Source organism: Bufo gargarizans, chromosome 4, assembly GCF_014858855.1.
Source record: "Bufo gargarizans isolate SCDJY-AF-19 chromosome 4, ASM1485885v1, whole genome shotgun sequence".
Classification (NCBI taxonomy): domain Eukaryota; kingdom Metazoa; phylum Chordata; class Amphibia; order Anura; family Bufonidae; genus Bufo; species Bufo gargarizans.
Window position 1 is genome coordinate 176,140,267 of NC_058083.1, and position 24,633 is coordinate 176,164,899.

The 24,633-nt window shown below is 37.9% G+C and overlaps 1 protein-coding gene across 1 annotated transcript in view; it reads right to left on the minus strand.

Moving 5' to 3' along the window:
• The window catches only part of NLGN1 (neuroligin 1), a 541,429-nt gene that overhangs the window by 489,887 nt on the left and 26,909 nt on the right, over nucleotides 1-24,633 (minus strand). The window contains exon 2 of the mRNA XM_044289824.1: nucleotides 18,516-19,299. Coding sequence (XP_044145759.1) covers nucleotides 18,516-19,005 — 490 coding nt within the window. The 5' untranslated portion in view covers nucleotides 19,006-19,299. The remainder of the gene's footprint in view (nucleotides 1-18,515; nucleotides 19,300-24,633) is intronic.

The window sequence follows — 24,633 nt, forward strand, 5'->3', positions numbered from 1 at the left end:
CTGTTAATATATCTATGCTACTTAAGGTTTATAGTCAAGAGGTGTAGCTTTCTAGTGCCATTCTCTAGCAATGATGGAGTTAAGCGGAGCCCGTGAAAGGGGGTGAGAATAAATGCATGTAGAAAAAAATAAACTGTTAAATTCCAAAAGCAGACCCGAGTCCAATCTTTCTATAATTAATTATACCAGAGTTACAGGTACTATGCTGCTAATAAATTCCATTTGTCAAGGCAGTTGCTGACACAGACAAAAAGAGAACTGCAGAAAGCTCTTAAATAAAGGACTTGAGGTTGAATCATAAAAGTCTTTCACATGGACACAAAAGGTTGATAGACGCATTAACATAGCTGAAATAGTAGAGGCACAGACACAAATGAATAGCACTAAATGTCCATCAATGAGAACAAGTCAACACAATGATTAAATGTATAGCTGAGGCCTATTTTTATTTAGGAGTCAGGAAAGTCATTAGTCAGATGGAAAAGAAAACACGGGACAGACTTCATACCGCGGTGACTCAGGGACGCCGCTAGAACTATTTCGATTTTAGGTTAAAATATATATATTCAATGAAGCAACACTTGAACGTATGATATGTTGTATGGGTGTCATGACCTGTATTCAGGATGGAAACCAGAGCGAATTTTCATTTCTCTGCTTATAATGGCAACACTCCAGCAATTAAAGGTACTTTTACCACAGGCTTATGGTAGACTTATTCTTGTATGATTTCATGTATGCTTGATTTTATGAACCTGCTACTGACAGCAGGCCCTAAAATAGTCAAAAGCAGTACTTTTGTGTGCTTAAATGGAAATTTTTAGATTTTTTTTAGCCTTTTTTTTCTTTCAAATTAACATCCTATATGTATGTGAACAGGGCCACAATCAAAGACATGCTGGAAATACTGCAGTCAGGGGCCCAGCAACTTTTATCTCTGACATTGGCAGTCCCCTTAATATTCTTTTCAGTGCAATGAATATTAATGTACCTGTGTCTCTTGCTCCATATGTATTGGGGAGTGACCCTCTCCTAGTACATTAACTCTTACTAACGAAGCAAACTTACAGGCCTCTGCTGTTATTATTAACCCTAGGCAAAATACTTTACAATACACCATAGACCTATCATGTTAGAAAGGTAGGATTTTCTATGCTTTTTCTTCACAGGCATGATATTAAAAGGGTCTTTTTTTATTTTTTATATTGACCTATCTGCACGATTGGTCATCAATATTAGATTGTCGGGGGTCAGACTCTTAGCACCTTTGCCAATCAGCTGTGTGAAGAGAAAGCATCTCTTGTATGAGCACTGGTTACAATGGCGAGCAGGTAAACAGTGAAGAGAAGCGAACGTTCATACGGGCACTGCATTCTCTTCAAACAGTTGATTGGCATGGGTGCCAGGAGTTGGACCCCGATCAATCTGCTATTGATGACTTATCCTAAGGTCATCAATATAAAAAAAATTGACAATCCTTTTAAATAAAAAGTATATCACTGAAATTAAGGGAAACATTTTGTGCCATTTTTATTTACACTGTTTACCAATCACTATAAATAATATGTCCTCTATATTATACAGGTTACCAAAACAGGGACACCAAATACTGTTTTGTGATATTTAATAGTATTATACAAAAATGCATGTATTTTAATGGCTTTTGTTACATCATTTTTTGGGTAGAATTCATTTGGATAAAATATAAACTTATTTTTTTTTTAAATAAGAGTTTAGATTTTTCTTCTATAACTTTTAATAGAGAAATTTCACAGGTATGTGCTGAGAATTAAATCTCAAACCTTCTGTTTAGGAGGCAGCAGCCTTACCCACTACTGGATAGGAATACCCTGTTGTTTGAATAGGATTTTCTGTACCTAAGTTTTCTTCACAGACATAATACTAAATACATAATAACACCTTTTAGTAACTACTATGCACAGAAAATTCACCAGCAGAGTATTCCTATACAGTAGAGGGTGATGCTGCTGTACAGAAGGACTAGGGTTTAATTCCCAGTACATGTCTATAGTATACATATTTTTTTAATATTAACATTGTGCAAAAAAAAAAAACGGAACTTAAAGTATTTTCCTGCTTTTCCTTTATGGTAAAAGTTACTTTTTTAATGCTAGTAAAACAAATAATGGAGCAAAAATTATTACAATAAATGCATTTTTGTAATTATAATAATTGTGCAATATAGTGAACACATTATTTATGGTGATAGGTAAATTGTATAAAAAAAATGAAGCAAATCTTTTTCTCCTTATTTATCCAATAATAAAAGATGATCGAAATTAAAATCTTACTGCTGTCTTTGGCAAAATGTTCTGAACCCCAAAAAAGGTATGGCTGTTATGGCTATGAATGTTAGAATGGCCAGGGATGCCAACACTGTTCGTTTGGGGCCCTGAAATTCCTGATGACAGCCCTGTGTAATTATTCTATATAAGCATATACATATACCTTTGCATATGTATCTACAAAATGTATATCTACATTTGCAAATGGATCTTAAGCTACTTTCACACTAGCGTTAATATTTTTTGGTATTGAGATCCGTCATAGGATCTCAATACTGGAAAAAACGCTTCAGTTTTGTCCCCATTCATTGTCAACGGGGACAAAACAACTGAACAGAACGAAATGCTCCAAAATGCATTCCGTTCCATTTGGTTACGTTCCCATGGGATGCGGAGCTATGTTATGTTTATGATAATGGCTATGTTAAAGATAATACATCCGGATCCGTTCATAATGGATGCAGATGGTTGTATTATCAGTAACGGAAGCGTTTTTGCTGAACCCTGCCAGATCCAGGAAAAACGCTAGTGTGAAAGTAGCCTTACATTGTAGTTCTATTGAACTACAGTCTAAGTTGAAATAAATCACAAAGTTGCATATTGTAGCCTCCTAGGTGGGGGGAGGGGCTAAAAATAGTTAAAACGCTTTAAAAAATAAAAAAAATGTAAACACTTAAATCACCTCCCTTTCCCCAGAATTAAAATTAAATTAAATAAAAAATAAAAAAGATAATGATCATGATATTGTTATGACTGATTAATTTATTACTTTTAGACCCCACATTGTTTCTTACACCAGGTTAAAGTCTGTGGCTTTCTATGAAATCTACACTGAACAAAAATATAAACACAATACTTTCGGTTTTGGTCCCATTTTGCATGAGCTGAAACATTTTCTACATACACAAAAGACCCATTACTCTCAAATATTGTTCACAAATCTGTCTAAATCTGTTAGTGAGCACTTCTCCTTTGCCAAGATAATCCATCCCACCTCACAGGTGTAGCATATCAAGGTGCTGATTATACAGCATGAATATTGCACAGGTGTGTCTTAGACTTCCCACAATAAAAGTCCACTCTGAAATGTGCCGTTTGATCACACAGCACAATGCCACACAACATTTGAGGGAGCTTGCAATTGGCATGCTGACTGCAGGAATGTCTACCAGAGCTGTTGCCCATGCAATTAATGTTCTACTATAAGCCGTCTCCAAAGGCATTTCAGAGAATTTTTACATCCAACTAGCCTCACAACAGCAGACCATGTGTAACCACACCAGCCCAGGACCATCACATCCAGCATGTTCACCTCTGTGACAGTTGCAGCAGTTTGCATAATCAAAGGTTTGCATATATGGTTTGCATAATCAAAGAATTTCTGCACAAACTATCAGAAACCGTCTCAAGGAAGCTCATCTGCATGCTCGTCGTCCTCATCGGGGTCTGGACCTGACTACAGTTTGTCATGGTAACCGACTTGAGTGGGCAAATGCTCGCATTCGATGACGTCTGTCATGTTGGAGAGACGTTCTGTTCACGGATGAGTCCCGTCTTTCACTGTTAAGGGCAGATGGCAGACAGTGTGTGTGGCATAGTGTGGGTGAGAGGTTTGTTGACGTCAACGTTGTGGATCAAGTGGCCCATGGTGGAGATCAAGTGGGCAGGCGTATGTTATGGACAACGAACACAGGTGCATTTTATTGATGGCATTTTGAATGCACAGAGATACTGTGACATAATCCTGAGGCCCATTGTTGTGCCATTCATCCACGACCATCACCTCATGTTGCAGCATGATAATGCTTGGGCCCATATTGCAAAGATCTGTACACAATTCCTGGGAGCTGAAAACATCCCAGTTCTTGCATGGCCAGCATACTCACCGGACATGTCACCCATTGAGCATGATGCTCTGGATTGGCACATGCGACAGCGTGTTCCAGTTCATGCCAATATTTGTAACTTCGCACAGCTATTGAAGAGGAGTGGACCAACATTCCACAATCAACAACCTCATCAACTCTATGCAACGGAGATGGGTTGCACTGTGTGAGGCAAATGGTAGCCACACCAGATACTGACTGGTTTTCTGACTCCCCCAGTAAGGCAAAACTGTGCACATTTGAGAGTGGCATTTTATTGTGGGCAGTCTAAGGCACACCTTAGATATTGCAATATTCATGCTGTCTAATCAGCACCTTGATATGCCACACCTGTGAGGTGGGATGGATTATCTCGGCAAAGGAGAAGTGCTCACTAACACAGATTTAGACAGATTTGTGAACAATAGTTGAAATGAATGGGTCTTTTGTGTATGTAGAAAATGTTTCAGATCTTTGAGTTCAGCTCATGTAAAATGGGAGCAAAACCAAAAGTGTTGCGTTTATATTTTTGTTCAGTGTACATTGATTAGAAGTCACAGTAATTTAATAAGAAAATAGAAAATAGAAATCATTATAATTAAACAAGTTTAGTAAAATGTGTAACTGTGTTTAAACAAAAGTTAATTATTCCTATAAAGAAGCCAAGAGCTTTTATCCACCATGTTCCTGCATTACTTCCCAGACCCATCTTCAGCCAAAGTATTTCAACAAAAACTAGATAAAATTAGCCAAGCTGGCTGAATTTTCTGACCAATGCAGTACTAAAACAATTAGTGACGTTTTCAGATAATTTTCTGGACCACACAGACTTTGAGACTTCAGTGCCAAGAGAGTTCAAACAAGCTGCCAAGCTGTCAAATCTTCAAATGCTTCATTAAAAGTTACAATAAAGAGATAATTGTATATAATTGTCCTTGTAGCCTGGCTTTCTAAATAATTTACCCAAGTACAAAAATATAGAATACAGTATGCACCTACTGTATCTTACAAGGGTGAACTGAGTATTTAGGCAATTTCAAGTGCCCCATCTTCCTTTTGAGGATTATGGAATCCTGCAATGGATCCTAGCCAGAAAGTTCTCAGAGGAATATATTGTGGTTTATCCTCTGGACATTTCATAGAGTACTGAATAGTTTAACCCTCTCTATAAATGCCTTTACCAATATATAGAATGATTATAGAAGCCTTTGCTACACTTGAGCTTCTGAATATATAAATTGTATTATCACTCATCAGTCATATTATGCCCTTCAAACAGAGCAAGCCAAATAACCATGCGGCATTAATATTGTATAGGGATTACTGTGTGGCCAAAGAGAACCACTGAAAGTTCTTACCTTAAAGTGGTGGTCTCAAAGAAAGGGGCTGTGCAGCCCATACATATTCATAATGAATCCTCAGGATGGGTCATCAATATTTAATCAGTGTGGGTCCGATTACCAGTGCTGACGTCCATCAGCTGTTTAAAGAGGAGGTGGTGCTCATATTGCTGGCAGCGGTGGTGCGGAGGATAGGTCATCAATATGTACTGGACGCAAAACCCCTTTAAGCCAGATGGATTCCATAGAAGGGGATCTTTTTACACTGCTATGTAAAGGCTGCTCCTGCACTGGCATTAAAGTTATGGCCAGACATTATATGAATGGCTATTCTTTTAGATGACCATCACATACTACTACTAGTGATGAGTGAAATTCTGAAAAATTAGATTTGATTCATGAGTAATTACCTTCTTTGTATGTAGCGGGAGTAATGATGGGGAAAGTTGATCTCACCGCCCCCGTCATTGAACACCTCAGATGCCGCTTTCATCACTGATTGCAGCATTTTAGGCCTTTCAGGGGTTAATCAGGGTAAAAAAAAATAAACACTCAACTTATCGATTTGCTCGCAAAGAGGCCATCTTGACTGAAGACAATGTTCAAAATCTCATACGTCACCCAGCGCAAAATGTTGTGCATTTTCTGTAATCAAGATGGCCTCTTTGCACACAAACGGATGAGGATTTTTTTTATTTATTAGGAAAAATAGATTTGTTACAATGAAGCGCGAGGAAATTCGACTTTGCAGAGAATCAATTTGTTTGGCTTCGATTCAATCAACACTAGCTACTATATTAGCCCTGCAGCAGCTGCTTTGAGAAACATATATATTTTTTTTTTTTATAACATATTGCTAGTTAATAGTGATTTTTTTTTTTCCATGTAACTTTACATTTATTATCAGATACTGACTTTCACATGGGTTGGATTTTCCTATGACAAATCCGATAAGTAATGTATTTACTAAAGAATCTCCTGCAAGAATCCAGATCCTCTTAGACTTCTACCGCTAATGTAAATTTTGATGTGCCGTGGATTGACACAAGGGTTAGCCTTAGTCAAACCATGGGGGCTAATTCAACAGCTTTTCCATCTGCAAGAATAGATAGCGTGCAACTTAGTGAAGTGTTGTGTGTAGGATATTTAAGACCATATCATAAGAGAGTCCAAGACACCACTAGCAGTTTCAATTGCCGCTTTCTTGTGTAGCACGTCAGTAAGAAACAGCCTGTGCACAGGTCTTCTCAAGTAATCGTCATTGAACCTATTGGCAGGACCTTTTGCACTTCTGATTCCTTCGGTGCACTAAGGTTGAACCTCTGCCCTAGACAACACACCTGCCTTGAACCTGCTGTACATGACACCACTTCAGACTTATTAGATAATTCAAGGCACCATACAAAAAAGTTAATATCTTGATCAGTATTTTAAAAAACAAATGTTAACGTTTGCTTAAAATACCTCAAAGTTAAACAGTGTGAACATGACACACAAAGTGCCAATATATTGTGAGGGAACAGGAAATGCAAACATAAATAAGCAAACAGCAAATAATTTAGCTACTTTTACATTGCTGCAAACTAAATAATCTACATAGATAGCTGAGCAGGTGAGCAGTCAAAGCGTGATAAAGAGCTCCTTAGTAGATAGCAATGCTTTCTATATGTATTTATTAACCACTTCCAAACTGGGACAGTTACCCCCCTTACGCTCCCTCCTGACCAAGCCTAATTTAGCAAATCTGACATGTATCACTTTATGTGGTAATAACTTTAAAATGTTTTTACTTATCCAAGCCATTCTGAGACGGATTTCTCATTAGACATATTACTTCATGTCAATGTCAAACTTCAGTCAATATGTTTTATCTTTATTTATAATTTAAAAAATCCCAAATTTAAAAATGCCACTTCTTACAAAAGCCTCATTTTCACAAGAGATAGGAGAAAATGCACCCACATCTGTTACGCATTTTTTCCCCTAAATATGGCATCACCCCATATGTGGTCATTTTTGGGGTGGGCAAATTGCAATGTGTTTTTATGGGGTTCGCCAGGTTGTATACATGATATGGTAACTTTATTCTGCAGGTTGATACTTTTTTTTAAACTACTTTTCATCATAAAAAAAACTTTTTATTTAGGGGAACCTGTCATCAACTTTATGCTGCCCTCGCTCAGAACAGCATAAAGTAGTGACAGACATGCTAATTTCAGTGGTGTGTTACTCATGAGCTAATAGTAAGTGGTTGCTGAGAACCAGCATCATAATCATTGCAGCCCAGGCCTTGGAAAGAGTCACATCTACCTGAGAAAAGTCAGAGCTATTCATAATCTCCTGCTCTCTCACCCATCTGCTGGTGATTGACAGTTCTCTTCTAGGGAGAAAAGTAAGAAGAAGACTGACAAACATCAGCAGATGGGTGGGGAAAGAAGGAGCTTATGAATAACTTTGACTCTTCTCAGGTAGATTTGACTCTTTTCAAGGTATTTGCTGCAATGATTATGATTAGTGATGAGCGAAGCATCAAAAAATTTGATTTGGGTGCTTTGCCGAATATTACAAAAAACCTGCTTTGTGATGAATTACTTAATCACGAAGCACATTTCTTTATAATTAGTGGGTCCAATGACAGGAAATGGCGATTGCGCTGCTCCCCGTCATTGTATCCCTCAGATGTCGCGTTCATAGATGATCACAGCATCTGGCATAAATAAGAATTTTTAATAACACTTACCTGATCCATTTGCTTGCGATGGGCCGGCCGACGCCATCTTGCTTGAAGATCTTGCTTGAAATTGCGCATGGGATCTTCAAGTAAGATGCCGGCTGGCCTGTTACAAGCAAATGGTTCAGGCAAGTATAATGTATTTTTTTTTACACTATTTCAGTTAAATTGATTCACTTTACCGCAAAGCACAAGGAAATTTGGCTTGGCGGCTAATCAAATTTATCCTGAAATTCATATAGTACTTTTTGTTCGCTATTGTGCTTTTTGTGAGGCAAGGTGACCAAAAATTGCTTTGGCATGGTTTTTATTGTATTTTTTATGGTGTTCACTTGATGGAGTAGATTATGTAATATTTTTATAGAACCAATCATTACAGATGAAGCAATAACATAATTTGTCTATTTTTTCTATTTTGTACAATGATAAATGGGTTGCTGAGGGGAAAGGGGCTTTTTTACACTTTCATCTTTTTTTTTTTTTACAAAACCTTTTTACTCAATATTTTTTTACCCTTTGTGCCCCCTATAAGGTCATAAAGACCTTTGAGGGACATATAACATTACATTTTTACATATATATTTTTTTTACCACATACTATTTTTTTGTATAACTAGGGCTGACATAGTAGGCCCATTTAAAAGGGGGGAATACTACCAGAGAGGCTATACAGCACTATACATTACTGTAAAACTTCTCTGCAGAGCAGATCTAGGTCTAGTATGACCCGATACGTCCTGCAAACACCCGGCATTCACATGACCACTGAGGTCGGAACAGGAAACATCACAGCACTTCCTGATCAATCAGGAAGGCAGGGGAACTGAAGAACCATCCCTGCCATCTTTATGGAAAGTCTTGCAGTCACTGACAGTGGGCCCCAGGCTCAGCAGTGCATGATTAAGGTACAGTTGTCCCGACCACCCAGGACATTTATAGTCTATGGACTGTTGGGAACTGGGTAAAGGGGTTTTAACATAGTAACGATGTGTAACATGTTAATAGGATAATATAAAACACAAATTGGCAGGGTATGACTGACTTCAGCAGGATAATGCTCACCCACAAACAGCAAGGTTTTCCCAGAATTGTCTCTGCCAGATTGCAACACCGGTTGCCAGATTTAAAGCCAATTGAGCACTTATGGGACCAGCATGCAATGTCTGCCCATGATCTCAAATGCATCTACATATTCTCTATGACCTAACCTTTTACAAACATTCAGGACATATATGATAGCTTTGTACAAATAATAGATATAATATTGAAGAGATGGTTTCCCAAAATTAGTTTTCCTCCCCAAGGTTAGTATATAAAGGTTAGAAAATAAAACAATAATGCTTGGACTGGGAGAAAACGTCTTTATGTGGGTAAGTAACTGGCTGAGTGATAGAAAACAGAGGGTGGTTATTAACGCTACACACTCAGATTGGGTCACTGTCACTAGAGGAGTACTGCAGGGGTCAGTATTGGGCCCTATTCTCTTCAATATATTTATTAATGATCTTGTAGAAGGCTTGCACAGTAAAATATAATTTTTTGCAGATAACACTAAACTGTGTAAAGTAATTCACACTAAAGAGGATAATATACTGCTACAGATGGATCTGGATAGATTAGAGGCTTGGGCAGAGAAATGGCAGATTAGGTTTAACACTGACAAATGTAAGGTTATGCACATGGGAAGGAATAATGCAAGTCACCAGTACATACTAAATGGTAAAACACTGGATAACACTGACATGGAAAAGGACTTAGGAATTTTAGTGAACAGCAAACTAAGCTGCAGAAACCAATGTCAGGCAGCTGCTGCCAAGGCCAATAAGATAATAAGTTGCATCAAAAGGGGCATAGATGTCCATGATGAGATGGAGAGGGTTCAGAGGAGGCCAACTAAAGTAATAACTGGATTGGGGGAACTACAGTACCCTTAAAGATTATCAAAATTAGGGTTATTCACTTTATAAAAAAGACGAGATATAATAAATATGGGAGATATAATAAATATGTATAAATATATCAGGGGACAGTACAGAGATCTTTCCCATCATCTATTTATCCCCAGGTGTCACGGCATGGTCTAGGAGGCAGGCATGCATCATCAGCGCGTCCAGCGTCGCCCCCGCGCTTCTGATAATACTATGCACACCCTCCGCGCGTCTATGCGCATTCATGAGAATGGTTTTAGAGCTGAGCACCGAGCTGATCACTTGGCGCTCGGCTGTGTAGTCTGTGTGGAGTCATGACCCCTCTGGCTCCCTATTTAAACAGGCAGTATGCTGGCTACAGATTGCCTGTTATTTAGGTTCCACCTGCGACTTTGTCTTTCCTAGCGTACTGACCTCCTGCTGAATTCCTGACGACCCCCTGCCTACTCCTTGTGCACTTTGCTGCTCTCCTGGTATTCTGACCCTGGCTTCCTCCTGACGATCCTTTGCTGACTCCTTTGGTACTTCACGACTCTCCTGGCATTTATGACCCCGGCTTCTCCTGACTATTCTCTGCTTGCCCCATTTGTACTTCGGAACTTTCCTGGTATAGACTCGGTCCGTTCACATTCTGTTGTTTGTCTGGTCTGTCCTCCCTGCACTTATTCCAAGCTAGGGATTGCCATCCAGTTGTCCCCTGTTATTAGGACTCGCGAGGCCAATAGGCAGGGCCAGGGGTGAGGGTGGATCGGAGTGGTCACTTCCCTCCCCCCTGTGTGTGTGTACGCGGCCGTTAGACCAGGACTGTGATTGTGACGAGGGGGCATCCTCTGTGTCTGGAAGAGAGAAGGTTTGTACACAAATATAGAAGAGGATTCTTTACGGTAAGAGCAGTGAGACTATGGAACTCTCTGCCTGAGGAGGTGGTGATGGTGAGTTCACTAAGAGAGTTAAAGAGGGGCCTGGGTGTATTTCTGTAGTGTAATAATATTACAGGCTATAGCTACTAGAGAGGGGTCGTTGATCCAGCTAGGTATTCTGATTGCCTGATTGGAGTCAGGAAGGAATTTTTTCTCCCTTAAGTGGGGAAAATTGGCTGGTACCTCATAGTTTTTTGTTTTTTTTGCCTTCCTCTGGATCAACTTGCAGGATAACAGGCTGAACTGGATAGACAGATGTCTTTTTTAAGCCTTATAAACTATGTAAATATCTAAAATATGCTAAATAAAAGTGGCTGTACACTTTCAATAGTTGTCCATTGGTTGTTTGTCTAGAAGATTTCCCTAATGAATTCCCGATTAACATGGACCAAGTGTGCATGTGTATTCAATACAATAAGGGGAGTAGGCTGCTGACAGAGATCTCTTAGAAATACAGCAAGCCTGATCCTTTTTTTAACTTCATAAGCCAAGGGAATGTTGGCTAAATGTTACACACATACAGGCCCCATTGGCCCCTGGGAAAGATGGGCCCCTAGTCCCTTTGAACAATTAGACTATGGAACAGTACACTGACTGCACTGCATTAAGAAAGGCAGCATACAGCACCTCAACCAGCCTATGTTCATATAAAAAGATGGGAAAATTATTTAACAAAGTACCTACTGAATTATTATAGATACATCAGGTGGCTGAGATGACTTCTAGGTACACAGTCAGTCTACCCTGTATCCTCCTTCCCCACGGACCTTTGCTCTCACAGTCAGTGCCGGGCCGCCCATAATCAAACATATCGTACCATCCTGCTGCTGTGTGAGCGGATAGTATTTGCATGTTGCTATACAGTGGGCCCCAGAATAAATTTTACTGGTAAATGTCATCAACAACTTTTGTTCTGCAATAGCCTTCATACAAGAAGAAGAGCTACTGGATGTACCATAAAAAAAAAAGATTAATTGTGTGTGTTCTTCTGAATTCTGCACAAAGAATTAATAACTACAAATTTTGGGATGACTTCCAATTAAAAAAAATAATAAAAAAAACACCCTCTAGCCCCAACACATGTTCTGCTCCCACCACATAGAAAGCGTTCTTATTTCTAGGCACATAACTCCCATCCAACACATGTGAAGTTAGCCCCGGCAGGAGAAATAAATCCATCCGGTCTTATTCATAAAACTGAATAGAAAGTCTCTATTCATTTCCAATGAACTGGACTAAGTGTGACCGGCACAGGCTTCCTACACCCAATGTGTAAGTGAGTCTAAGTGACAGTTTGTATGGGGTTATGCCATGAGGAGGATGAATTAAAGATTCATGTGTTTCCCAACATCCATACTGTAACCATACATGGTGGACATTGAGTACCACTTTATACTGTACTATTTTATACTGTATAAACAAGGCTGCAGTTTTAATAATTGGACTTATAAAACTATTAGGGAGCCCTTTAGACTCCTTTCTGAATTATCCCTGCAACACTTTCACTCATCAATCAGAAGAAGCAAGAAAAGGGGGCTACCAGTTTCTAGAGCTAGAGAAAAAATCTCCATGTTCCAGCTACTAAACAGCATCGGGCCTCATCTGGCATTGTCTATTACCACATTTCAGTTTAAATTGGGTTGAGATATGTTACCAGAGATATGAGATGGTACCTTGAGAAGTTGTTGTCCATGACAATATTATGTTTATCTAACTCATGCAGTAGAGAGTTTTTCTACTATTTTCATATTACAAATCCTCTATCAGTCTCTTTCTAAAAGAATAAACTATAATATAACTAATTTTACAATATTTATAAGATAAATTAGAGATTTTGAGGGAAATTTATCATTCCTCTGCACCATGTTTTTGGTGTTCCAACGTCACAAAACCTAGTTTTGAGACTTTTTAACCCCTTAGTGATTATGCACCTTTTTTTTTAAATCACATTCCAAGAGCTTTACCTTTTTAGTTTTTGCATCAATGTACTTGTACAAGGTCTTATTTTTTGCAGGACAAGTTATAGTTTTTAATGCACAATTTTGGGTACATATAATTATTGATTAACGCCATCTGTTTGGCTAAAACATCCTTTGTTTACGTCAGTAATAAGGCGTATTAGTGGTCTTAAACACAATTATGACTAAATCTAGTCAGATCTGGTGTTTTTACTCTGCCCTTGTCAATTTCTGAAATAGAGGTACAGTATGTTGAGGGTAGGTTGGTCTGGGCCAATGGTCCCGGGACAGTCATCGCTTACACATGAAACTGGCGTAAACCTATAAAACTAAAAGTTGAAGATTTTAGTCTGGCACACAGATTGATGGAGAAGGGATTTAATTTATGATGAGGTGCATTAAATGCCTCCTTCAGCTGCCCAGGCATTATCAAGACCAATGTGGCACATGCCGATCTTGATAAATTAAAGGCTTATACATTTAGGAATGTTAGAGTGAAAAACACAGAAACAAATATAAGGTTTGTGCATTTTTTCCACGTGAAAAATAAATAATCAAACCAAGGAGAGAGTGTCAAAGAGTGGCACACATTCAACTTTTATTTGCAAATTAGAACATTTAATCAATTGCCACACTCCAAACCCAATTTACTTGGCCAGCATCTTTTAACAAGAACAGATTTTATAATGATGAATAGCAATAAAAGTTTGTACAGGGTACATAGGAGTCATGCATCTTTATTTACGCCTCTCTGAACCTAAGTCAGCGTAATAGGTTGTATTGCTAATTACTTATGCCTGATGGGCTGCATAATAAGAAGCACTGCTGCATTGCACACTAGCAAATGACATATAAATTACTGCAGCCCTGTCTAAGACTACAAAGCACTTTCTAGAATTGCCCACTGTACCCCCATTTACAACCATGACATACTGGCACCGGAACAACTGTACACTGCAATACTTAATATCTAAAGAGCTAAGATGAGCTAAATGTGTAAGTTTATTCTTTATACTTTTCTTTCTAACATTAAAAACAATAAGGTTTCTGTAAAATTAAAGGGGTATTCTTATCTCAGACATTAATGGTATATTGCCAGGATATGCCATCCATGTCAGATAGGTGCAGGTTCCACCTCTGGGACCCAATCCTATCTTTAGACTGAGGCCCCCTGATGTGAAGAAGAGCATATCACCCCAAAGCAGTGAATGGAGAGCACATCCTGCAAGCGAAGCAACCTCTCCATTTACCATTATGGGACTAACGAAAATAGACGAGCTACGTTTGACTATTTTGGAAATTAGCCAAGAGGTGAATAGAGTAGGCTGCACATGTGCGGCTGCTCTCTTTTCAATTGGGAGGCCCAGTTCTGGATATAGCAGCAAGTCCCAGAAGTGGAACATGCACCTATCTAACACTGATGGCATATCCTAGTGGTATGTCATCAATGTCCCAGATGGGCCAATCCCTTTAAGAACATGAACGCAAAATGCAAGAATATAACACTAAATTAAAGGGGTTTTAGGAGAACTAAACATTTTGTACAAATGGTTTACATACCTTGTGATCTATCACTTAGTACAATAATATGCATGTTGTTGAGATGCCCCTTGTACACTGAATATGTGGTTGTCTCCCTTCTTCCCCTCCCTGATGCACAAGACCTGCTCAGAAATCACATTACTAAGTTCTCTCCCTTCCTTTTTTATCTCTGGAAGAAATATATTTCTCATGCTTGGCAGCAAAACTGTTTCACAGTAACTGACCTTCCTTGGGTGTGAAGACAGTAACATCAGCACTAACTTACAAACTGTAACAGAGAGGCATGGTGCCAGCTCTAAACAGAGACCATGTATGTGAGGAGGGAGAGGAACAATGGGAACAGTAGATCTTTACACAGAAATCCTGCTCACTGCAAGCTCTAACAGCATTGAAACAAATGTATGGAACAGAGCTGGGCAAGATAATGAAAAAAAAATAATAACTACTTCTAATCTATGGTGCAATCACGTAGCCACTCACATATAAAACCAGGTGCCACAATAATGGAATTGTAGTGTACTAGAAAAAGTTATCTCACCATATATTACTTGTTATAATGTGTATATATTCTAATTACCATGCCATCATTAGGTGGGTTTTTGCTATTAGTGGTAAAATGTAAGGTCTAGTAATGTTCTGTATTCACCCCTAACACTATTGAAGTAGTAATGATGTCAGACTGTCAGAGCACCACGTATGTGTGGATTTTTTTTAATACAAAACAGTGTTAGAAACTGTGCTTCTGCTAAAGTTAAATCGCATGGCCTTGACATGTGTAATCTTAAATATCCCTTAAAGCCTAGAGGAGAAAAATCCACCAAACTGCATCAAAAACTGCTGTATCTCATGAGACTTCATTTGGCAGAATCTAGGTGCACAGGCAAAGTGCACATATTGTATTTCTGATGGATCACAATAAACATATTTCAAGTCCAGGGGATTATTGATCCTATTGTCTTATTGCTATTGCATCTAAAAGGAACAAAGACACATCCCCTGGAATATATCCCGATGCCTGAAGATTCTACATTACTGATATTTGAAAATGAGTGTCTAAATACTTACAGAACAGAGGCAATAGAAAAGACAACTTCAGTCTTTGAGTTATAGTTTTTGTAATTCCATCATGTAGAGGAAATGTGCACTTTCAACCTCCTTTTAACAAGTCTTTGTCCTTGAGATATCATGCCAGATTAAATTATGGATGTCAACAAAGCCAATGGAAGCTAAAGATACAAGGTGCTTTGTTTAGGTCTTGGAAAAGACTCTCAACAAACCCTTAGCTATGTCAGAAAATGTAAAAAGGTGCTCAAGCCACAAAAGGGATTGGCCTATCTCACACTTTGGTAGCATATAACTAAGATATCCCACAGATGTCCACTAGTTATAGGTCCCTCGTCTGGCCCAGAAAGGGGCCCAGAAAGTGAATGAGGCGTCACCGTGCAAGGCTGGCCAACCTCCATTAAATTCTAAGGGAGTTCTGAAAAGAGAAGCGTGAGAATCCTCCTCTATTTCTGGAACTCTCAGAAAAGTGAATGGAGATGTGGTCACACTTGCGCAGCACTTTTTCCATTCACTTTTACGAGACTTCCGGAAAAAGCAGAGCATTTTTGCAGTGCTCTTTTCAGAAATCCCAGAGAAGTGAATGGAGAGCATGCCGCGCATGCACGATGCTCCCTCCTTCACTCTGTGTGGCCCGTTCTGGAGATAGGTGCAAGTCTCAGAGGTAGGACCCATGCTTATTGGACATAGGTGGCATTTCCTAACGATATGTCACCAAAATTTGAGATAGACCAACTCCTTTAATCAAAAACCTTTGAATCAGAAGCAGAGGTCCAAAATATACCCTTTTCTTTTCAATTAGGCAACATAATAATGATAAATATTTCACAGTGACATAATTGACCGATCCGAGTTCACAAGATAAACCTAACTCAATTATATGCAGGACCAACTGCTTGATATGCCAATTACAATACCAATGTATTATTTTATTTATAACATACCAAAAGTTGGAATTGCATTTTAATTATTAATATAAATGTCTTTTTTTCTATTCAAAAATCCACACAAAAACCAAAATTAACATACAAAAAAAAAAAAAAAAGAAAATTGTGAGCCATTTTGTTTGAAGAACTAAATACAGTCTCATTACTTGTGGATCATGTTCACTCATCCAGCAATTAATTTGTGATTGTTTTTGTCCAGTAATTATTTACAGCCTGACACTCTCGGCATGCCCATTAATACAGATTTTGATTGAAATTTTCTGCGCTCTTTAATTTAGGTAACAATTAATTTAAACATCTTTTTATGGAAAGCCTCTCTGGATAACCTGCCATGACTACGCCAGGTTCTGCATATCATCTGATAAAATGTTGACCTTGCTGCTCTGCTAGAGAGAATCCACCTGGACCTTTTAAGTCCAGATGAAACTGTTCGGAGTGAAACACTTGTTGGGGCTGAGCTAAATATTTCAGGCTACCTTTTTGGTACACAGTGGGTCATTTAATGATGTCATTACACTTAAACATTGTCATAAACTACACAAAATGTTGCAAAAATTGCAATTTTGTACATTTTTGTGCAAATCTACTTTTAGAGAAATCCTTAGCATATAGCATGTCAAGGGGGGTGTAGCTTATAGGGAAAGGAGGAGGCCTAAGATGCAACATTTGCACCACAATTCTGGAATAAAATTCTGTTACAAACTAAGCCAACAAATAGTTGATATAATGTTAGATAAAAGCGGCCAGCCACGTACCATATTTATCTTTCAGTCTGACTAGGCAGCCTAAATTTATGCTGTTTACAGGATTAGTAAATCTACCCCGATATTCTAGAACCTTAACAGGCATTTAATATTATTGATCTATCCTCAGGAGCTACATAATATAACAAATGCGGCACTTTAAAAAAGGAACAGCATTTCATACAACAGCTCAGAGTAAAAATGTAACAAAACCTTATTTAAACTGATTCCTATTGGAGTCTATTTGTAATTTTGCACCTATGTAGCCATATCGGGCACAGAAACGACTCCATTTGGATTATATATTCATGTGGGCTATACTATACTGTTGGTATCACTTGAAAAACATGGTATGTTAATATAGATTGAACGGTTAACGAAGACTATAGTATGCAACTAAGCAACTCATCCTCTTATTAGTCACCTTTGCCCATAGCTGAATACCTTGCACATAGGGTCCTTAATAAAACAAATGATTCTATACGTGATATAATAAAAGCGGAGAAATTTTCATTCCTATTTATCTAAGACTATCTGAAAGAATGAAAGTAGGTTTAACGAAATGTAAATTTATGGCAATATATGTCCAAGTTGTCAGAGTCCTAGGCTATACCATTACCATATCTATGTAGGTTATTTTTTAGATTCCTTACTCCTACTCTCCTTAGCATTTTCCACTTTTGTTTATTGCTTTTTTTTTTCTTTGGCTGTAATACATACCTCCTTTTCTACATATTTTCTTGCCGGGTTTCCGGACACATTCCTTGGATATTCTTTTTACTGAAAAATGAATAAAAAACTAAAAAATAACATGGAGCTCCATGACAGAGAGTAGGAGCATGCAACACCGTTTACCTAGCTCTGCCTTTGGCTATGCTTCCAACGCTGTGGTGCCTGCACATGCAAATGTAGGAAAATGTATCATCAATGGGCAGGTAGGAGAGAGGAAATACCTTCCATTGTAATACCCGTGCCTTAGGAGAACATGAGTGTAGACATGAGTACAAAAACAGGATCACACACAAAAGAGCATCATGCACATCAAAAGCCAGCATGCTAACAACTAACCAGGCATGCAACCTATGACCAGGATTAATATGGTTAGAACTGAAGAAAGCAAAAGAAGTAAAATAAAATAAATCTCATTGGTTTTTGTATCCGCAGGTAACTCACCATCCTCAGTTGGAACATATATATTTAAATACAGGCAGTCCTCATTCTGGTCTTGCACGTAGGAAGAAACTACATCCAGATTGTTGGAGAACCAAACAGGAAGCATAACTTCAGGAAGCCTGCCTCCTACAATGTTTTGGGGACAGACCGGTGCAAACTGGGTGGAATTTCTTATATCTCCCCAGGTTGTTGGAGGCTCTGGTGGCTGGAAACGGTGCTCCCCTACTGGAGGAGCAGCATAAGGAACACCAAGGAACTGAATAACAGGCCCTAGTATTTCATTATTTAGTTCCTTCTTAATGCCTCGTACTTTGCCATAAGTCGTTGCAACTATTGGGTCCACATCATCCAGTTTTTGTGAGTATACGGTTGTAATGTGAAGCAAAAATCCAAATATGCATAAAGGAAACATGACATCTAATCCCATAGGTAGGCGCAACCTTGCAATTCTCCATAAACAGTTCAGCCGAATGGACTTTGGAAATGCCATAGTCCCACATTAGTTGCAAAGGAAAGCAATATTATTTGTATCCACTTCGAATCGAAGGAAATGTATCAGGTTTGTTAAATGTGATCCTGCCAGGAAAATCTCAGAAGGGTTTTCACGCAGTAAGAATCTTCCATTGATTTCGCACTCACTGAAGCAGCATCTTCACTAAGCACTATTTATCAGGCTACATTCTATTGACAATACTGTTTTCCATAGTAGCAATATCAGAAGAACTGCCATTTACTGCACATTGCCTTCTTATAAATCAAATCCAGTTAGCCGTAGGTCTATTTCCTGGAGAAAATAAAGAATAAGTCATTAATAGGCAAAAATATATAAAGCAGACAGTAATAATTACATGCTGCACAAGCTATAATATTTTCTCTTTTGTAATTATAGCAAAGGAAGACAACGTTAATTAATTTCATGATACACTGGATGGATGCTTTATTATTTAGAATATAAAAAAATGACTAAGCAATATTTGATCCCACAAACATTAACTTATAAAACTAAATGCAAATCTTGAAAATCTATAATGGAATCAACATATGAAGATACCTAGCTAGCTAGACAATATACAGAGATACAGAGGGATTGATTGCTAAACAGGTACTTTAGATAGGTACAATAGATAAATAGATAGATATTGTAGCTAAATAGATACTGTAGATAGATATATAAATAGACAGATACTGTAGATAGATAGATAGATAGATAGATAGATATGTAGCTAGATAGATACTGGGGATAGATACTATAGATAGAATGGATAGATACTGTAGATCGATAGATAGATAGATAGATAGATAGATAGATAGATGAGTACAATAAAAGAGGGGCCTGGATGTATTTCTGGAGTGTAATAATATTGCAGGCTATAGCTACTAGAGAGGGGTTCTTGATCCAGGAGGTTATTCTGATTGCCTGATTGAAGTCGGGAAGGAATTTCCCCCTCCCCCCCCATAAGTGGGGAAAATTGGCCTGAAACATTAAATATTACTTGCGCCAATTTCCTGGTATGCCAGTCTTGATAAATCTCCCCTGAAGTTTATTGCCCCTTGCCCACTCTCACTTGCTTACAAAAAAATATGAGACCATACTTTTGATATTTCTGCTGCAGATTATCTCATAAGAACTAATCACATATCAGTTGAGACTTGAGAATGGTAGGTCTGATTGTCTTTCTATTGGAATGAGTAAAACTGCAAATTAACATTTTGTTTCCTCAGTGTCTCAGACTTTTATAGTAAAAAGTTCAGCTAGTTATATTCAATGCTACAACAGCCAAGCTTTACACATTTGTATCAGTATACACAACAGGTATCATTTTAATTTAAATCATAATATATTGATATTTAAAACCTCAAAGAACAATCCTCAAGCAGAAATCTGTACAATGTGTAGTATTAAACACTACAATAAAGCAAACTAAAATGCTGAGAGTCAATTATAAAATATTATTGCCTAGAGCACAGAAAATTTCATGTAATATGAACGCCACAAGCCAATATCTACAATTTGTATACCTGTTGTCAATACACAATTGTAATAAAAAGAACAAAAAAATACAAACCGGATTCCCAAAAAGTTGGGACACTAAACAAATTGTGAATAAAAACTGAATGCAATGATGTGGAGATAGAAAATGTCAATATTTTATTTGTAATAGAACGTAGATGACAGATCAAACGTTTAATCCGAGTAAATGTATCATTTTAAAGGAAAAATACCTTGATTCAAATTTTTACGGTGTCAACAAATCCCCAAAAAGTTGGGACAAGTAGCAATAAGAGGCTGGAAAAAGTAAATTTGAGCATAACGAAGAGATGGAAGACCAATTAACACCAATTAGGTCAATTGGCAACATGATTCTGGAACAATCTCTGTGCGTAAGGATCAAGGCCGTAAAACCATACTGGATGCCTGTGATCTCCGGTCCCTTAAACGACACTGCACCACAAACAGGAATGCTACTGTAAAGGAAATCACAGAATGGGCTCAGGAATACTTCCAGAAACCATTGTCAGTGAACACAATCCACCGTGCCATCCGCCGTTGCCAGCTGAAACTCTACAGTGCAAAGAAGAAGCCATTCTAAGCAAGATCCACAAGCTCAGGCGTTTTCACTGGGCCAGGGATCATTTAAAATGGAGTGTGGCAAAATGGAAGACTGTTCTGTGGTCAGACGAGTCACGATTTGAAGTTCTTTTTGGAAATCTGGGACGCCATGTCATCCGGACCAAAGAGGACAAGGACAACCCAAGTTGTTATCAACACTCAGTTCAGAAGCCTGCATCTCTGATGGTATGGGGTTGCATGAGTGCGTGTGGGATGGGCAGCTTGCATGTCTGGAAAGGCACCATCAATGCAGAAAAATATATTCAGGTTCTAGAACAACATCTGCTCCCATCCAGACGTCATCTCTTTCAGGGAAGACCCTGCATTTTTCAACAAGATAATGCCAGACCACATTCTGCATCAATCACAACATCATGGCTGCGTAGGAGAAGGATCCGGGTACTGAAATGGCCAGTCTGCAGTCCAGATCTTTCACCTATAGAGAACATTTGGTGCATCATAAAGAGGAAGGTGCAACAAAGAAGGCCCAAGACAATTGAACAGTTAGAGGCCTGTATTAGACAAGAATGGGAGAGCATTCCTATTTCTAAACTTGAGAAACTGGTCTCCTCGGTCCCCAGACGTCTGTTGAGTATTGTAAGAAGAAGGGGAGATGCCACACAGTGGTGAAAATGGCCTTGTCCCAACTTTTTGGGGATTTGTTGACACCATGAAATTCTGATTCAACATATTTTTCCCTTAAAATGGTACATTTTCTCAGTTTAAACTTTTGTTCCGTGATTTATGTTCTATTCTGAATAAAATATTAGAAGTTGGCACCTCCACATCATTGCATTCAGTTTTTATTCACGATTTGTATAGCGTCCCAACTTTTTGGGAATCCGGTTTGTAAATAAAAATTGAAAAGAAAGCATTATGTATTTCTTAGCAAGTGGGAAGTTAAAATAAGTTTATAAGCATGAATTGCAATTATAGGCAGTTTGATGATTTGTGCAAAAATGTAATGTTAAAATATACAATTTAAGAATTTTAAGAATTATAAAGGGTCATTTATCAAACTGGTGTAAAGTAGAACTGGCTTAGTTGCCCATAGCAACCAATCAGATTCCACCTTTCATTTTCCAAAGGAGCTGTCATTGATAAATGACTTCATATCTCTTTATATTCGTAGACTGGATATTACTGAACTATTTAATACTTCAAAGTTTGTGATTACCCATCAAGATCATTTTAGGTTTATTTTACCAAATATCTCTAGATTGGAAATTTAATACATTTCATGACTTTCCTGAAATTGAACCTTGTTACGATGTTCAGAGCTATGTTCAAAATTATTCTAGATGCTTCCAGAGTTATTAGACTGAGTTGCTATAATTTAAGTTTTTCTTCCACACTGCATTTTGAAAGAGTAAGTTATGTGAAGATCAGATTACTGTACATTTCTTTATATTAACCAAAGCACTCCAAGAGAAAAAATATTTTGCCACCCCCCATTTGCAATTGTGATGATAACAACAATGTGGTTAAAAAAACTAACTGCATTATTCACGTATTTTCTCTTTCATTCTAATCTTTTGCTAGACCAAATGACTTTTTACATAAGGAGTTAAACGTTTATCAATGTATTCCTATATATTCATAGAAATAAACAGAGAAGCAGACTTCTGTACCACATATACACTGACAGATGAGGCTGACGATTGTCGGGAAGGAAGCATTCCTTCCTTGCAATCCCCTACTTGTCTCCGATCAGTGCCCCTGTGGCAAAATTGCAGGGTTCCAATCAGTTACCATAGCTGTCCAATCAGTTACTATGGCTGACTCGCAAGCCTGCCATAGTAATAGAATGCTTGTCAAAATCCCATAGACTACAATAGTATTGTATTAAAATCTATGGTACAAGCTATCAGAAGTCCCTATGTCTGTAAGGGGGCTATAAATTACAGTAAACAAGGTGTTAAACATATAAAAAACACAAAAATATTAGACAGTCAACTCACTTCCCTTTCACAATTTTACATCTAAAAACAGATAATAAATTAAATCTAAAATAGTAATGTGTGGTGAATGTTTCAACAGAAAAAAGTGAAAATTTGAAAATGAAACGTGATCAAAATGTCACACAAAACCCAAAATGGTACCAATAAAAACTATAGCTTGGCCTACAAGACAACACACCTAAAACTGTTCTATTGTAAGACATTTTAAAGTTTTTATTTTTATTTTGTTTCATTTAAATGTATATAAATTTGGTATTACTGTAATTATACTGACCCAAAGAATAAGGTCATCATGTAATTTTCAGTACATAGTGAATGATATAAAAGAAAGTTCAAATAAAACATGGAATTGTGTTTTTTTAACTCCCCTATTTTAGAATACTAGATGTAGCAAATTGAATGGTGTCATTAAAATTATAAATAAAAAAAATCCACAAAAAATAAGCTCTCATATGGCTATGTGAAAGTAAAATTAAGTTATGGTTTAGTTATGGAATGCAAAAGAAGAAAAAAGAAAATAACCAAAACAAAAATTGTCCCTGTCCTTAAACGGGTCAATGCAAAATGAAGCAACTTTCTAAATAGTCTTCATTAAAATGTCCTACTATTTTGCCCCTTTAGAGCATGTGTAAATCCATCACCTAACTTCTTGTGCTTATGATTTTGGTATAAATCCATCTGACAATGGTTCCTGTGATTGCTCTCTCTGCTCTCCCCTTCTATTCTCACAGTGTTAGAGAGGCTGTACATGGCAGATGTGTGTGAAAAAGGGGTCAAAAATCCAAGGAGGGCAGCTCAAGTTGGGCGTAGACAGGGAGAAGCACACTCAAGGTGGTTTGCAGTTGGAAGACAACAGCATCCTGGACACACAGATCCAGCATGTACTCAGAGGGATACATCTATATGAGAAATGTTTGAAACTAGAAAGTAGGTTGTAATATATTGATCTGAAAATGAATAAATGACTTAAAATTGCAGCCTAAAACTTAGAGTAACTTTTTTAACCAATTCATCCACAAAAATATCAAACCTAATTCAATTAGTCCAGTGTGGTTTGGTTGTCCAATTCAATTAAGGTCTAAATAAATTCGACCCAATTCAAAAGTGTCCAATTCCCTGAAAAGTCTCTCCTCTCTCTCTCTCTCTCTCTCTCTCTCAGCTCTTTAATCTCTGTCTCTTTCAATTCTCCGGAAAAATTCAGCTTAGTTAGAATCAGGAATTTGGAAAATTTGGGCAAAAGTTTCAAGTTTGTAATCATTCGCTCTTGAAATGCATTCGCTCATCTCTACACAGTTTTGTTTTCATAGACCTTATGCCTCATTCACACGTCAATGTTTTGGTCAGTGATTTGCATCAGTGATTATGAGCCAAAAACTGGTGTGGAGCTCCACAGAGATAAGGTATAAGGGAAAGATCTGCACCTGTTCTGTGTTTAGAGCCGCACCTGGTTTGGCTCACAATCACTGATGGAAATCACTGTCCAAACCACTGACGTGTGAGTCATTAGCAAAGCTAATACAGTACACACAGAGGAAACAATGAAAGA